At 39.1% G+C, this 15,637-nt stretch overlaps 1 protein-coding gene across 5 annotated transcripts in view; it reads right to left on the minus strand.

Annotated features, from left to right (window-relative positions):
* Window positions 1-15,637, minus strand: part of tnip1 (TNFAIP3 interacting protein 1) — a 21,350-nt gene that overhangs the window by 2,599 nt on the left and 3,114 nt on the right. For 3 of the 5 annotated variants that reach the window (XR_001663284.1, XR_001663283.1, XM_007561549.2), the window contains exons 1-17: window positions 9,436-9,541; window positions 8,392-8,574; window positions 7,839-7,982; window positions 7,644-7,726; window positions 7,490-7,549; window positions 6,677-6,886; window positions 5,317-5,411; window positions 4,758-4,917; window positions 4,471-4,563; window positions 4,259-4,324; window positions 2,874-3,005; window positions 2,641-2,769; window positions 2,408-2,542; window positions 1,352-1,477; window positions 1,120-1,203; window positions 500-745; window positions 288-372 (exon numbers count right to left, since the gene is read on the minus strand). Coding sequence is in view for 3 of the 5 variants with exons in the window: in XM_007561549.2 (XP_007561611.1) it covers window positions 288-372; window positions 500-745; window positions 1,120-1,203; window positions 1,352-1,477; window positions 2,408-2,542; window positions 2,641-2,769; window positions 2,874-3,005; window positions 4,259-4,324; window positions 4,471-4,563; window positions 4,758-4,917; window positions 5,317-5,411; window positions 6,677-6,886; window positions 7,490-7,549; window positions 7,644-7,726; window positions 7,839-7,982; window positions 8,392-8,539 (1,996 nt within the window). In the remaining 2 variants the exon portion in view is untranslated. Of the gene's footprint in view, window positions 1-287; window positions 373-499; window positions 746-1,119; window positions 1,204-1,351; window positions 1,478-2,407; window positions 2,543-2,640; window positions 2,770-2,873; window positions 3,006-4,258; window positions 4,325-4,470; window positions 4,564-4,757; window positions 4,918-5,316; window positions 5,412-6,676; window positions 6,887-7,489; window positions 7,550-7,643; window positions 7,727-7,838; window positions 7,983-8,391; window positions 8,575-9,435; window positions 9,542-15,637 lie in introns of those variants that run through there. The other 2 variants (XM_007561552.2, XM_007561550.2) reach the window with 2 other exon arrangements.

Raw genomic sequence — 15,637 nt, forward strand, 5'->3', positions numbered from 1 at the left:
GCAGAACCCTCAAGCTCCCCGGCCTCTGGTAGAGGACCCGTGCTCAGAGGATGAAAGAGACCACCCGCGGAGGGTGAGAAGGGAATTGTTTTATTTTTATAATATTATACGCTAGTTTTTGCTGGTGCATCACATAAAATAAAAAGAATTAGAAAACTTTGTGATTTTAACATCGAAGGTTTTTTGCAAGGCACAACAGATGTTTCGCATAGTAGATGGAGAATTGACTTAAAATACTTCACATATAAAGCATTTTGAGCCAAAGAAAATGTGAGCATGCCCTTCACCTGCATTCTCTGGTGGCGGTCTTGAGCTCTCTCCTACTGCTCTGGCCCCTCGTGGTTGAGGGAATGACATCTGCCAAGGAAAACCCTGACCAAACACAATTTAAGATTAAAAACAAAAATATTCCACACCTGAAGCAGCAATCCTTAAGTTGATCCTCACAAGAAACTTAGGGTAAGAGGGAGAGAGACAGGGGGGTTTAGCGCTCCCTTACCGGGGTAACAGGTTGGAAGTCTCGAGCTGGGGGCGGTGCTGCTGCTGCTGCTGCTGCTGCTGCGGCGGCGGCGGTGGCTGCTGCCGTGGCGCCCGCTGCGTTGGGCATCCGGGGAGGGAAGTGAATGGGCCAGCCCTCCAGGCCCTGCGTTCCCACCTGCACAAAGGGACCACAGTAGGGAGGGCTCAGCGGGCCGTTCACTGAGCCCGACGTGGGGTCTGAGGTACGTCTTTCCTGCTGCTGCCCCTATGAGGTGTCATAAGTACAAATGTGATCTCCAATCCGTGTAACGCCTGCAGCGGTCCATGTAAACGTCATGCATGGCCCCGCTGCAGACCCTCAACCCTGCTGCACCTGCTGATCCCAAATGCACTGGACAACTAACAAAAAGCAGGTGGTTGTTGTTTTTAAATCAACTTATTGAAGTTCTTGCATCTGACTCTTTCCAGCCACAAGGGGGCACTGGTCTACAAGTTTTTTTTATTATTATTACTTTACTTATTTATTACTGAAAGACATGACCAATGACCACCTTGATTTAGCAATTAGCCTAACATAACCTGTTACTGTATGAAGCATTTTAATGAAGCTGTAATACTATGAAGCTCAGCAGCCAGTACCTGTTTGTGATGCTGCATCTGCAGTCTCTCCAGCTTACATCTCTCAGTTCGTTCTCTCTGACACTCGTTCTGAGCCTGATGTAGCTGGATCACACAAACACAAAACAGGAAAACATGTAGAAATTAGCTCTCATTAAGATGAAATAGTATTGAACTGCATCATTTAAATGCAAAATCTTTCTAAGGTGTTTATATATATATATATAAAAACGCCAAACAAAATGATTCTCACTTGATTGGTCAAATTGGTAATCTGACCCTGGAGCCTCTCAACTTGCCGCCTCAGATCCTCTTTCTCCTCATTCATTCGCTCCCTGTCACTTCTTTCTTTCCTAAAGTCTTCCTCGAAGATTTTCACCTGAAGTTAAAAAATAAAATAAAATACACACAATTCTCTGAAAGAGAGGCATCTTTATGTTGAATCCTGTTTCCTAGGCTTATTGCACAGAGGATAGAACAAAACCATAATATCAAACATACTCTTAAAAAAAAATCCACTGTATTGTTTTTAAAAATTATTTAGCACCCAATATTATTAACAAGAAATAAAGTATAAACTTTACATACAGTGTAAAGTTAATCCAAAACAAACACAAAAAAACAACAATAAAAATTACTCCACAGAAACAACTGGGACACCCTATTTTTATGCATTTATTTTTTTTAAAAGTTGGTATGATGGTTGAGTGAGGTTTAAAAAAACAATATGAAATTTAACCAAACATATTCCTTGATAAGGAAGAAAAAAAACATGTATTTAGATTTTAGCTCAATGTTATAATGGTAACTTTGTTCCAAACTATCAAACTTTAAGTTGCACACTGTAGGAGTGTTGATGATTTGTCTGACTGGAAGTAATGCATCAAAATATCACAACCCAAGGATATCCGTTCATTTTGTTTTAGTGGCAGTTGTTGAGCAGACACAGAAAATTTATTATTTTACTTAGGATTAAAAGTAAAAACAAGACACTACTTAAAATTGTTCCGAAATATTTTATCTTTGCTTTTTGATGTTGATCAATATGGGGGACAAATTAAAGAGCGCAGTGTGCTATTAAAATATGACGGGGAGAAAAAAAGCAGATAAGTTGTATAACGTTTTTCCAAAAGCAGCTCCTAACCCTTTGTGTTAAAAATAATTGTTTAATTTTTCTCTTTTCCACTAAAACAAACATGGACGCTCTGGGCCTTAGAAAACATGGTTTGGAGCCAAGATTGAGACATACGGAGTGGGAACGATTCAGCTTTAAAGCATGACTGTTCATATTTTGTGATGGGCTTCTTGCCTGTTCTTTTAGGACAGCAATTTGTGTGAGCAGCTCCTGTTTTTTCAGGTTATTGGCTGCATCTGCAAAGTTCCCCGGTCCAGGAGGTTGCTGAGAGGCTGAGGGGGAATGCAAGTTCAAGGCTTCCTCCAAGGCCTGGAAAAAAAAAAAAAAAAGACAGTGACCGTTTAAAAAAAAACAAAAAAAACAAGTGAAACTGAGTTTGAGTTGAATTTGTTTCTCCTTTTGCTCACCCTGTTAAGGCGTTGGATCTCTTTCTCCTGGTATTCCCTCTGCTTACTGAGGGGCAGCAGCTGATCCTGCAGGTAGCGAACCTTCTGCTTCAGCTCAGTTGTTTCAGAGTTTAAACACTCCTTCTCGCCCTGAAACAAACAAAGCCAGTGGCACTTTGTTCAGTCTCTTATATTCTTGATTATTCAGATATTTTTTTATAACACGAGTGGGTTTTGTGTCTCTCCATCCTCACCTGTACGTTCTCGATCTTGGACTTGGCCAGCAGCAGTTTCTTGTCGTAGTCGCGCTGCCTCTGCTCTCGCTCGGCCTCCAGCTCCAGCACGGTTTTCTGGGACTCGGCCAGACGTTGCCTGAGGTCTGTGATCTAAGGAAGAGTTTAAAACATGCGTCTCAAGAACACTCGTCACACACAACTCGTGTACAAAAACTGCATACGCAACATAAAAGAAAAAAAAAAAAAAGAAAAATGCATAAAATGGAAAAAAAGAAAAAGAAAAACTTGGAAGATAAGAACTTTGGTAAAGATAAACATCTGCTGGTGCCTGTGTTGAAACAGAGCATTTAGGAAATGTACGTTATCAAATTACAAACCAAGCCGCAAAAAGGACACATTTGCGAACACGCAGTTCTATCTCTGTATAAAATATGAACGAACCGTAGTGACGCAAATGGATATATCTGGGGTTCTGCGGTTTAAACCTAAGCCTGCATGGTGTCCCCGTCTCTGCAGAGTGTGAATGTCGGTATGTTCAAGGCTGCGGGCGTGCACAAACGCAGGTGTGTGAGCGCCGTTGTGAGACAGTGTGTGTACATCCGTGTGTCGCTGCTGCCCTCTGACTGCACCACAGCAGGAAGTCAGCGGGTACCGGAGAGGTGAGGGGAATTCTTGCTGAAGTGTGACAGGCCTTGTGGTAAGTATGCTCAAATAGCAAGCTATTGCAAGATTGCACCTTTTCCACTGGACAAGCACATTGAAACGGAGAAAAAAAAAAAAAGAAAAGAAAAAAGGACAAGCATGTAATTGCTTCACTTCACTGCCAACTGTTTGCGCACACACTTCAGAGTCGTAAGTTTCCCTGCAGTTGGCCTAAAAACTGTCACCGATTTAAAAAGAAAAACAAACAAATGATTTCAATGGTAAAACTGAAAGAGGGCTTCAACTGTTTTCTGGGGAAAATGCAAAAATGGTCTCCTTCCTTCTTTGGTAGCAGAACCAGCAGTTTGGAAACAAATGAGACAGACACAAACCATCAGACAACACGTGAAGCCACCTCTAACTCAGAATACAGTGGGAAACTGAATTTAACACGCTTAAAAAAGCTTATTATAAACTCAGATATATTTTGTTGTCAGTTCTGTTGCATTTCTACATTTTTTATTAGTCTTTTATGATTTTTCCTCTAAACTTTTATAAAGAGCCAAAAAAAAAAATCTTTACACAAAACGAAAAGTGTATTATGTCATCAAATGTGTCAGATTGTTTTCTTTTTTTCTTTTTTTTGTGTTTGTAATATATATGTAAACATATTTTTCACGGTAATTTGCATTCGAGCGGTCTAAAAGTCGATCAGACGTCTTCCCACACCGTTCATGGCAGCCGTAAAGTCATTACTGTACCTTCTGCTCAAACTGTGACTTCATGGCGTTCCACTGAATGTCCCACTGCTTGTTCACCTCCAGAACCTGTGAGCAGCGCCAGAAAGCGAAACAAACAAACAATGAACATGTAGGAAACAAAGAGCACAGAGACTTTCCCCAATGGCAAAAGAGGATGGGCAGCTATTTTCTTTAAAAAAAAAAAAAAAGTAAGTAAGTAAGCGAAGACTCACATCCTTTCTCTGCTTCTCCAAAAGCTTGATCTTCTTTTCGTACACCTCTATGTCACATGCTTTAGCTGGGGTTTTCTCTGCTGATTTTCCACTCTGGGGACACATACACAAACATTTTCCTCATTCCACAAAAATCCATGATTACATGAGCACCTATAAGAGGAAGTTATGTTATAGACTCACTGAATTTGTCTGCTAACCGTATTTCCAAAAGGAAATATGAGGAAAAAAGTAGAAAAAAAAATCGTAAATAATAAGCGCAATTTATGTCCTTGATTTAAATGTACCTTCTGTGGTGTGGTGGCCTCCATTTTAGGTCGAACAGCCGGAGATTCCTCCTTAACCGGCTCGTCTTTGGCCTCTGGAGTCTCTGTTTCTGACGGTGAAGCAGTCGACACCACTGCTGTTCCTCCCGTGACCAGCTCCTTCAGTTTCTGATTCTCCAGTCTAAGTAAGCAACAAAGTGAAAATGATAATGTTTCTGAACAGAGTCCAGTTTTTTCCTAGACTGTGACCCTTCTCAGTCATGTCCTTTGGGAAGAACCTACAAGACCCAGAGGGGGACACAAACAGAAAGCACACAAATAATTCCCCATCAGAAGTGAAAGCGTGGTCCTGCAGCAACCAAAGCGTAACTGCAGAACGTGTGGAGTCACAAAATCAAAACAGACAGGAAGCCGTTTTCACAACTTGCAGGGAGGTTTAGTGCACAAAAATGACAGTAGGTGACGTAACGTGCGACGCGACCTCACATGGTATTCATTCAACCAGCCAGACAAAGGGCTTTCTGCTCAACTGAGGAAATACAAAAGTCCAGCGAAGCTGAAAGAGACGGAGAAACATTACCTCAGCTGCTCCAAGTCTCGATTCCTGATATGATGATCTTCTTCCATTTTCTTTCGAAGCTCATTGTTTTCCTGTCTGAGCTGCTCACACAGCGTCTAGAAAACCAAAGAGACCAGAAGACCCACATTTATTGCAATATTAACCACCAGTCTGTACACTGGTACTGGATTTTTTTTTTTTAACCCAAAAGTTCCTGCTTTTTAAAAACAATGCAGAAATAAAAATAAAAATAAAAAAAATATATATATATATAAATACAGTGGTGTTGACTTGCATATTTATAAAGCACAATTTATCAGAAAATGAAATTTTTTAGGTTAAAACTTCTTTGGGGTTGCTGCCAGCTTCAAGTAGGTACATTTAAGAGCAGATAATTTACACCTCAGAACAACATAAGAAAATAACATAAGTGTGTTATAAAGCACATTTAACTCTGTAAATAAGTTAAATTAAATATGACTGCATAGACTTAATTTGATGTTTTTTGACCTGAGGCTACTGCTTTTACACCTAGCTTTCTTTACCTTGATGCATTGTTGTAGTAAATATTAAGCTTAATAAAATGTTTACCATTGAAATCCTTATTTTGAAGCTAAACCTTGTGAAATGCATCCAGTTTGATGAGCTAGCACTAAGTAATGCAACGGCAGAGTTTCAGTAAACCAGTTTCAGCAGAAACTAACTTACTGGAAACAATTAAAAAAAGAAGTGATTTGAAGTGGCAAGCAATAAATGAGCAACCATAAAAATGTAAGATGTAACTAAAGGTAATAAAATTTAAGAACCATTATAGAAAATATATTTCAGCCTTCTTACAGCCCTAAAATACAAAAAATTAAATATAATACTTTAAGAACCTACCAAAAACCTTGTTCTCATTTTCTTTCAATAAATACCATTCTTTTTAAGGACGCATCAGTAGCAAATGCAGAATTCAAAGCTTTCAAATGAATAATATGCGACACACCTCCTATTCATAGCGATAAGTTTAGAAATTAAGTTATTTAATCGTTACTGGAAAGTCTTTATTATTTTATGCCAAATAAGAGGATTAGGCAAAACAGGTTAGTCATGTGCAAAAAGTTGCTCACCTGTAACACTCTATTGTTACAAATGTCAGAGTGAAAGTTTCTAATGAACAATGTACACTAAACTAAAACTGCAAGTGAACCAATTTGCTAAAATTCGCTGACAAAGTGTACATTTGCTTCTAAAACAGACCTCACAAGTTACTAACTCGTTAAAATACTGCTGTTTCACAACTCTTAAGGTAACGTTCAAGATTAAAAAAAAAAAAAATTACCAGAAAAGGTTCACAATGACATCCGAAATGTGCCAATTAACTTTCCAGGCTTCATACCTGTAGGAGAGAGGTCCTCTGTTCGTTCTTCTGGACCTTCGAGGAGAGATGGTGAAACTCCACCGCCATGCGGCCGAGGTGAGCCAGCAGCTGGTTTGGGTTCGACTCCTCTGCAAATATGCTGAAAGAGCTCTCCAGCCGCTTCAGCTGGCTCGCCAGCTCGTTGTTCTCCTGAGGAAGCTGGGGAAGCGCTCCTGCCACCAACCCCGCCTGGAGAGAGCCACACAGGTGGAAAGTCAGAGATGAGTAGGCGAGGCCATCTTTTACATATTTATTCGAGACCGCACAAAGCCTGCTGTACAACATCAACACTCTGCTTTATTTCTATGGAAAGCAGATGCTAAATACTCTGAAAAGTCAAACCAGTTTGACCTGGTGGATTTAAATTTAGTACTCAAGAGAGTACTTTCAGCTTTTAGCACATAAAAATGTTATTTTTATGTGCTAAAATTTAAGAAAGGTGAACTAAAATATTACTTTAGCCTAAAAATATAAAAGCAGTCCCATGTCCAAGGATGTAAAGCGTGAATGAATCTGAGTAATTCTAGTCCGTAATAATCCTGGAATTTCCCCTTCACTGACTCAGATGGAGCTGCCAGTATTGTGTTCGTAGGTGAGTCAATGCACCGCTGATGTATTCCTAATTTTGAGGAAATTGCTATACAGAGGAAATCCTGAATTTAGCCTCAAAAGCCACAGAAAATAATTTATGCTGAAGTCAAAGCAAGAGGATCATCTGATCTGAAAAACTGCTTGGAAAAAAAAAAAAGAAAAGGAAAAACTTCAGGGGTAGTTTTTATTTTTGGTACATACAGCCAAGGCATCAGAGTTCCTTCCTTCCATGTTCACCCTCTCGGATTCCAATAAGGCCTCCTGTAAAGACCAAAAAGGGCTGATATCCGTCACCAATTCAAAAACGTCACACATACACACACACACGTCACATTAGATAAAACTCAGTACGTACATGGGGCTTCTCTGGCTGAAGTGTTCTCCCTAAACAGCTTGATTGCTCCTCCTTCTCTGCAGTGGGGTGTAAACAGGGTTTGCCTGAAATCAACCAAGGCAACAAGCTAAATCGCAATATCCATTTAACTAGTCATCACGCCCGAGTTGGATACCAAGTTAAATTCCTCATTTGGATGAAATCTGCGGGACTTACTTTGAGCCTCGGTGTGAACCGGCGCTCCCGCACACAGACTGGCGGCGTAGCTGGCCGACTTTAAAGCTTCGTTGTCCCTCACCAGCTCCTCCACCCGCTGCCGAAGCTTTGAAGCCTCCGACTGGGATTCTTCCAAAAGATCACCTGCAACATCGTTAGAAATCCCGTCGTCACAGTCTAAGACGACGCTTCAGATGAGTATTTTTCACAAGCAGGAGCAGTCAGTAAATAGGACATGACAGATGTTCCGAGGGAAATAAAGACACATCCTTGGTGAGTCAAAGTCCAATCACACTGCTGGTATGCAACCATGTCCAAAGATAACCTAGGAAGTTTTTCAAGTTTTACAATATGTAATAACCCTTGTTTCACAACCGTTTCATTTTTGTGAAAGTGAAGGCATGCAGACTGCTACGGGAGAGGTATTCTTCAAATCATTTTCTGTTTTCTGTTCCATAGATAACACGAAGAAAATGATAATCCCTAGCACTCAGCAGAGATGTGTCATCCTCATTTCCCAGACATCAGAAACAAGCTCTGATGTGGAACCTACCTAAGCTCTTAAGTCCCTTCATCCGTTCCCTCAGCATGCTGTTCTCCTCCAGCAGCTGGCGATAGCTGCTGCCCCCCACGACCTCATCCCTGGCCTTGACCTCACTCCCACCGGGATCGTAGATGCGATACGGACCTTTCCCTTCCATCGCCGTCGTTCACTTACTAAACATGATCTTCTGAACTGTGGGAAAAGGGAAAACTGTTTTAATTTTATGTGAAAAAAAATAAAAATAAAGCTCACAAAAAAGCTCAACAGAAGAAAAAAGATCTATACATAGTAGAGTTCTGATTACACATATCTACACTGACGTCCAGTGTTTACATAAAACAATACAGCTAGGACTGATTCTTATGTATTTCTCCAGAACAGCTGCTGAAACACTGATTATATCGGTTATTGATCATTTTCCAAAAAGCTGGGTATCCACATATAACAGCCTCTCAAAAATCTCAGAAAGTAATTTGCAGATGGTTCAAGACACCCACTCAAAAGCCCACCGAAGCCCACGTTTTTAACTTCTAGTTTCTAGCAGTAAGTGTGAAAAACCCATCGCTGATGCCTGATACAGAAACGACCGCCTGAGTGACAACAAAAGCAGCAACGTACCCACCTTAATGCTTCACTAACAGGGGTGACACATTTAGGGAGAGAGTGCTGGCGTTCCAGAGGGCTAAATAATACAACCACAACGCTCATAAGCAAGGAAGAAAGACAAAAGCAGAGGGAGGAAATACGTAAAAAATAACGATAATTCTAATATTAAACACTTATTTAACACTCGAGCCTAAAATACAGCCCAATCCGGTTGATGATAGCTACCTTGATTGGCTGAAGAAGGCTAATATTAGTTTTCGCTGTTGTCATGCAAATTGCTAACGACATCTTCGTTAGCTTTTGGCTACAATGCGGGACAGGAAGCCCTTTAAAGTCCGATATTTCTACACTAGACGGGCTCCTGTCGGCGCGGAAAGTAAGTCGGAAAGAGGAGCAACACGACGAACCGAAAAAAACGAACAAAGAGGGTTTTTTTTGGTTTGGTACCTTTCAGCTTGCTGTGGCCTCTCGTCTCTGTGGCTAGACAGACATCTACTGCGGAAGTAGTCTACTTAGTCTATGCCGTAACCTGGGAAATTCCACCTAGCGACGTTTGATGTAAACAGCAGTGATTGACAGCCAAACGGACCAATCAGAGGGCAGATCCGCGTTCTAAGCGGAGTCGTTGACCGTGATGTAAACACAGAGGCAAAAAGCATTGCTCAATTCCACATTTAATCAGGTAATCTTTAATTATTGAGAACCGCTTACCCTGTCTTCGTGATGTGTTGATAAATACGTACAAAACCAGTGCCCACTCGTTTCAAAAATGGCTGACATAACAGAAAGTGAAGTAAAACAGGTCCCCAAAAATGATTAGCATTTCTCATGAAAGGAAATGATTGCAATTTAAACAATTCCCATACTCTTTTTTAACCCTCAGAATGTAACTTATTTTAGAACAGGGACAAACCCGACCGTTTTCGCTGAATTGCTCTATTCTCCATTGATAAATTCAGAGGGGCTGATGGGGGTTTCTGTTGTTGCATCACATATTTCCTCTGAACCATGAGGGTAAGAAGACCTAGATCAAGATAGCAATGAGTCTTCACTGCACGTTAACACGGCCAGCTTGGAAAACTTTTAAGAATCGAATAATAGTTGCTTATAATGTTTAAGTTTAAACTTTGGAAAACAACTATAAATATATACTGTTTGTTTACTTTGTTGGATGGTTGAATAACCTGTCAAAAATGTTCAAAGTGCAGGTATTCACATACCTTTTCCACATTTTGTCAAAGTTTAACCACAAAATTACGTTGAATGATGAGTGATTTTCTTTTTCAAATAAGAGCCTATTCAGCCCACTTCACTGTAATATCCATAAATAAAACCCAGCACAACTTTCAGAAATCACCTAGAGCCCTCCTGTTCTGTTGAAGACCTCAGAGATTAGTTGGTGTATACAAGTTCACAAACGCCATCATGAAAACTGACAAACAAGCATGACAGGTCAAAAATAAAGTTACTGACGCTGATCTATTCTGCAAAGAGGAAAGGGCAACATTTTAGTTTTATAGAGGTACAGCGCTGGCAGAGATGTACGCCAAAATATATACATCTTGACTCAGACGAGCTGAGTACAAATAAACAACAATTATTTTTCATTTTTGTAATGGAATATCAAAACTTGCTGCGTTATGTTAGTTTGTAACATAACAACAAAGGAAAAAGCATTGAAGTTTGTGTTTATGGCATGAAAAGATGTGATGAGTATGAATGCACATCACTGTGTGACCTAGTCTTAGATAATAAGCATAGTAATAAATCATGTTGACTGACTTAAAAATAAAAAATAATGTCAGCAGAAGTAAAATTTTGCCTACGATGCGATAGTTTGTCAATGCTTGTTTATTCAATTTACATGCTTTGACTTATTATTAAGTCTACTGAAAAGTTCTCTTGTCATGATTTTCCATTCAAAACAAACTTATGAGCCTATATATATTTTATTTAGTGTATTTTTTTCAATTCACTTAATAGATATTTTAATAATTTAGGTTAACAAAGAAAATATCAACTTAAGGACAATTTAATGACTGCAAAGCCAAAAATGAGTATGTGTGAATAAATCGTGCACGTTTTCAAGGCAAGAAAATGCAACAGAAATCAAGCAACAATAGTTAAATAATGTCTAAACACCACAAAATCTAACCTAATAACTTTTTCTCATTGACTCACATAAAATCATATAGGACTTTTCCTGTTTTAGGACAGTTAGCATTACCAAAATTAACAATAATTGAATGAACACTCATTTTTCACTTATTTTTTCTGGAATATGGAAGCAAATTTAAAATATGTGGTATAAGTTCCCTTTAATTTGTGTGACTTGGGTCAAATTTTGGGTATCCTTTCAGGTAACGGTAGTTTGTTGTCATTTTTGCTCATCTGCCTCATAAAACGAGTCTCACTGATATGTATTTGGAGGCCATCGTTGTCTCACACACCTTCTCAGATCTGCTCAGAGAATATGTATGGAAATGTAATCGGGGCAGTGTGGTGGCCACTCCAAAACTTTGACTATGTTTGCTCTTTCCACTATCAACTTCTTTGGGTCTCTGAGTAATTGTCCACTTGGAAATCTCATTTGTGCACAAGTTTGAACTCACTGAAAAAAAAGAACAGGTGATCCAACTTTAATATATTGTACTAATAGGTCAAAAGTAATCAAATTAAGTTTATCTAAGTTAATTTATTAAGGCCGTTACATTGCCAAATTAAACAAATGTAAATTAAGTAAGTTTAAGAAAGTTAATTTCATTACATGTGACCAATTAAAACAATTCTTTTAAGTTGGAGCTCCATTCTCTCTTTTTTTTGTGTAATATCTGGAGATGTTGCTTCGTCATTTGCGCACAAAGTTCTTCCTCATTGTGCTATCTATTTTGGGAAGTGCATCAGCCCTCCTGCAAGAAAACACCTACACAACTTTATACTTCCACCCCTGTATATCACAGTTTTCTCAGGCTTGCAAGTTTCCTGTTTTCCTTTAAACTAATAATAACTGTTGTGGTCAAATACTTTAACTTCAGTTTTATCAAACCACAGGACATGTCCCCAAAATGTTTTCCATTGCCCCGGAGTGCATTTGCAAGCTGTAATCTCAAGCACTCTCCAATACATACTGTAATTCATGCTTCACGGCTGATAAAACCTTAATTAGTAATCAATAAGTTCTTTATTCTGGTGTTCAAGTAACTCAGTTTGAGACACACCTGTCCAAAGAATATTTTCCAGAAGTCCCAGTCCCAAAGATAAAATAAATAGTTTGTCTCTTCAGTTTTAGTTATTACCTGAATTAATCAGTGTTACATTGACAATATCTGTATGTTAAAATAACTTGGGAAAAGTTGCTAAAGGTTGTGATTTTTTTCTTCTTCATGTGACTAAAGAAAGAATATAAAAGATTGATATCACACATTGAACATGACCAGTCCTGTTTGGGACTTCCTGAGGTTCTTTTGCCCTCCAACATTGCTTTGTTGTGCCAGTGTGTGAGTAATGCAGTGGAATATTATGAACCATTTACCCAACTGATTACAAAGAAGTCCCACCGATCCGCTGTAATCTTTCTGTGCATTGTGACTTTTGAACTTTGTTTTAGCTAAATCAGATTCAACATAACTGATGGCAGATATGAATCCAGGAAGGACGAACGCTGTATTGGAGTGGAAGCTTTCATTCAAGGATGTGAACACTTAAAGGAAACACTTTACATTTTTGACACCATCCTCAACCATTCACGTTTCAGCCGCTGCTCATGTTTTAAACGATCAGTTGACAGAAAATGTCCCACACTTTTATTGATATGATCAATGTAACATTCTAATCTCTTCTGAGAAACTGAACTGCATGTTTTCATTCGCTCCAAGCAGAACATCGTCATGATTATCATTGAGAAAATCCTTGAAAACATCACTTTGTGTGTTTCAGTGACTGAAATATATTTGCGTTTCCATAACATGCAAATCTGTTAAATGGCTCTGTTGGTAAGAAGTGCAGAAGGAAGATCTTTATATACAGTACAGGTGCTCATAATCAGAGTAAAACGCAACAAAAACCATCTATAAAGCTCAACTGACTAGCTCTAAACTGAATTAAGTTTAGGAAAAAGTAACCTGACTATTAGCTGGCTAAAAGCACTTTAAAGTGGACCTTTACAAATGTTCATAGAAATTAAGCAAAAATACTTTTGTTACTGTTTAAGGCAGCATTTTTACGTGGCGTGTTTCTCCTCTGCAGAGTCTTAAAAAGTGAATTGAACTATTTTCTAAAGTAGAAATCGCTTATTTGACTTCTGTCTGTATATATCAATTGTTTATGTCAAACATAAAGAATTTATTTTTTTAAAAGTCCACACAAAGTTGAAGAATGTTTAAAATCCTTCTAAGCAATAGTGACATCTTGTGGGAATTAAGAAGCCACTTATCTTTGGTCACATTTCCTCTTCAAACCGATGCACAGGCCTTCAGTTAGCTGGAAATTCAAAGTATAACACAGCGATTACTTCACACAGTCAGACCTAACCACACAAGAGGAACGCTCCCACTAAGGTTTCCTTTTTTTTCTCCCACTGTAAACAGAGTTCTTGCTGACGAAGACGTTTACGACAGCGTGGCCTTAGAACTGCAGCCTTGGTGGTCTTACTGGGTGAGAAAACACCCGGTCTGTCAGCACCGTGGCACCGTTTAAAGATGATTTTTTTTTTTTCTGATAAACTGAGAATCAAACCTTTGTTTATTATTTTTAGCCAACCACAATTAGTACTTCCTGTGCACCACAATGTTGAGGCACTCAGTGCATGCATGAACTTAAAACCATCGTAGCTTAGAAATGTATTCTGTCAATAATTGCCTCATTTTTAGAAACTGTAACGCTTAATAATCTACTGTCTCCGAACCCCTTGAACATTACACCATTTTGTAAAGTTCCAACTCAAAACTTTGTTGTACATTGTGATTTAATGTGACAGACCACTGCAAAGTAGCATATAACTGTGAACTGCAGGAGAAATGAAGAGGCTTATAAAAATGTACATGTTCACTTTTCACTCCAACTAGATGCAAGTCTGCTTCGCAATACCTTTATCAACTTTGCAAATCTAGAGACTGTGTTTTCTTTTTCTTTTTTATTATTATTTGCCAAATAAGTCGAATTCAGTCAAATAAGCCTGGGAGAAAGAAGAAAAACTAATTTTGGTTTCATCTGATCAGTCCTCCCTCTTCCACAGTGTTTCCGTTGTTGCCCATGTGGTTTGTGGCCAACTCCAAGTAGGACTTGTCACAGCTGCCTTTCTTTCACAATGGTCAGCTTTGTGGTTGTGCAACTTGCAATTGTTATGTTCACAGCTTCGTCCACCTGAGCCATTGATCTCTGCTGCTCCTCCAGAGTTACCACTTTATAACCTGACCTTGCTTTTAACCTCTCCAGAACCTCATCCCTGACCTCACTGTGGTGTTCCTTGGTCTTTGTGATGTTTTGTTTTTGTCCTCTAACAAAATGTCTGAAGCTTCCTCAGAACTGCTGGATTTACACTGAGATTAAATTACACAAAGGCGGACTCTCTTTACTTTTTTAGGTGACGTCTGTGGCCGGTTGCTTGCCATAGTGGTGATCAGAGCAAAATGAGACAAAACGGTTAACACAAGTTTTTATCGGTGAGACATTTTTTCCTTCCATGTCACAGCCATCCACTGTAACAAGGGATCAACTCTCTCCTGTGTCTGTTTTTATACCTTTCAAGTAAAGGCTACATTAACAAAAACATAACAGTGATGCAGACAGCATATACAAAGGGTACAATATATGCTTTTGCTTCCATAAATCTATACAATAATCATTTAATCATCTAAATCCTAACTAATAGTAAGTCAATTCCCAAAAGAGCTACTGAGTGCCCATTAGGAAAAGCAAGCAGACAATTCACATGGAGCATGTGCTAAAGTTGTTTTTTCCTTTGTCCCCAGTCTCCCACCAAACACCTCGTCAGTATTTGCTGGTGCAAGATATTTCCTCCTCAGGCTGCTGTGATGTGCTGAAACAATAAACAGGGTGATGACTCTGGGACTTCCAACACAGAACAAAAAACAAAAGCCGGAGGATACAGGAAATGTCACCCCTTACTTCGTCCTGCAGGGCAGCAAACTACACACTTTGTTTTCTTATCGTGCCAACTGCAGAGACCATTCACAACCATGTTCCCCCCCTAATTGAACAAGGTCAAGGGATTGAGCAGAGGGGAGACGTGAAAGAGTAACCCACAGTTTGAGGCCCCATGTTGACACAAGCACTCAGCATTCACCCCACCCTGCTAAGATACAGGGATTGTTCAGGCTGGTGGTAAAGAAACTGCAGCAAAATGCGTTAATAGAAAATCCCCTTTTGGTTTAGAAAGTAGCAGCATCTACTGTCTCCTCTTAGCTTTAAACATGCAGATTATTTCTTCTAAATTAAAAAAAAAAAAAAAAAGTCACAAAATATGTGTTTGCTTTGACCCCAGCAGTCAAAAAAAAGTAATATTTCTAAACAGAAAATCTGAATTCTTGATTTTATTTTAAAACTATATGACAGATTATTAAGCATCTCTGCCCCCATGGGAGTAATGAAATCACATGATGGTGACTTTAAATACACAGCTGAACTGCTT

Source organism: Poecilia formosa, unplaced genomic scaffold, assembly GCF_000485575.1.
Source record: "Poecilia formosa unplaced genomic scaffold, Poecilia_formosa-5.1.2 Scaffold128, whole genome shotgun sequence".
In the NCBI taxonomy this organism is placed as follows: Eukaryota; Metazoa; Chordata; class Actinopteri; order Cyprinodontiformes; family Poeciliidae; genus Poecilia; species Poecilia formosa.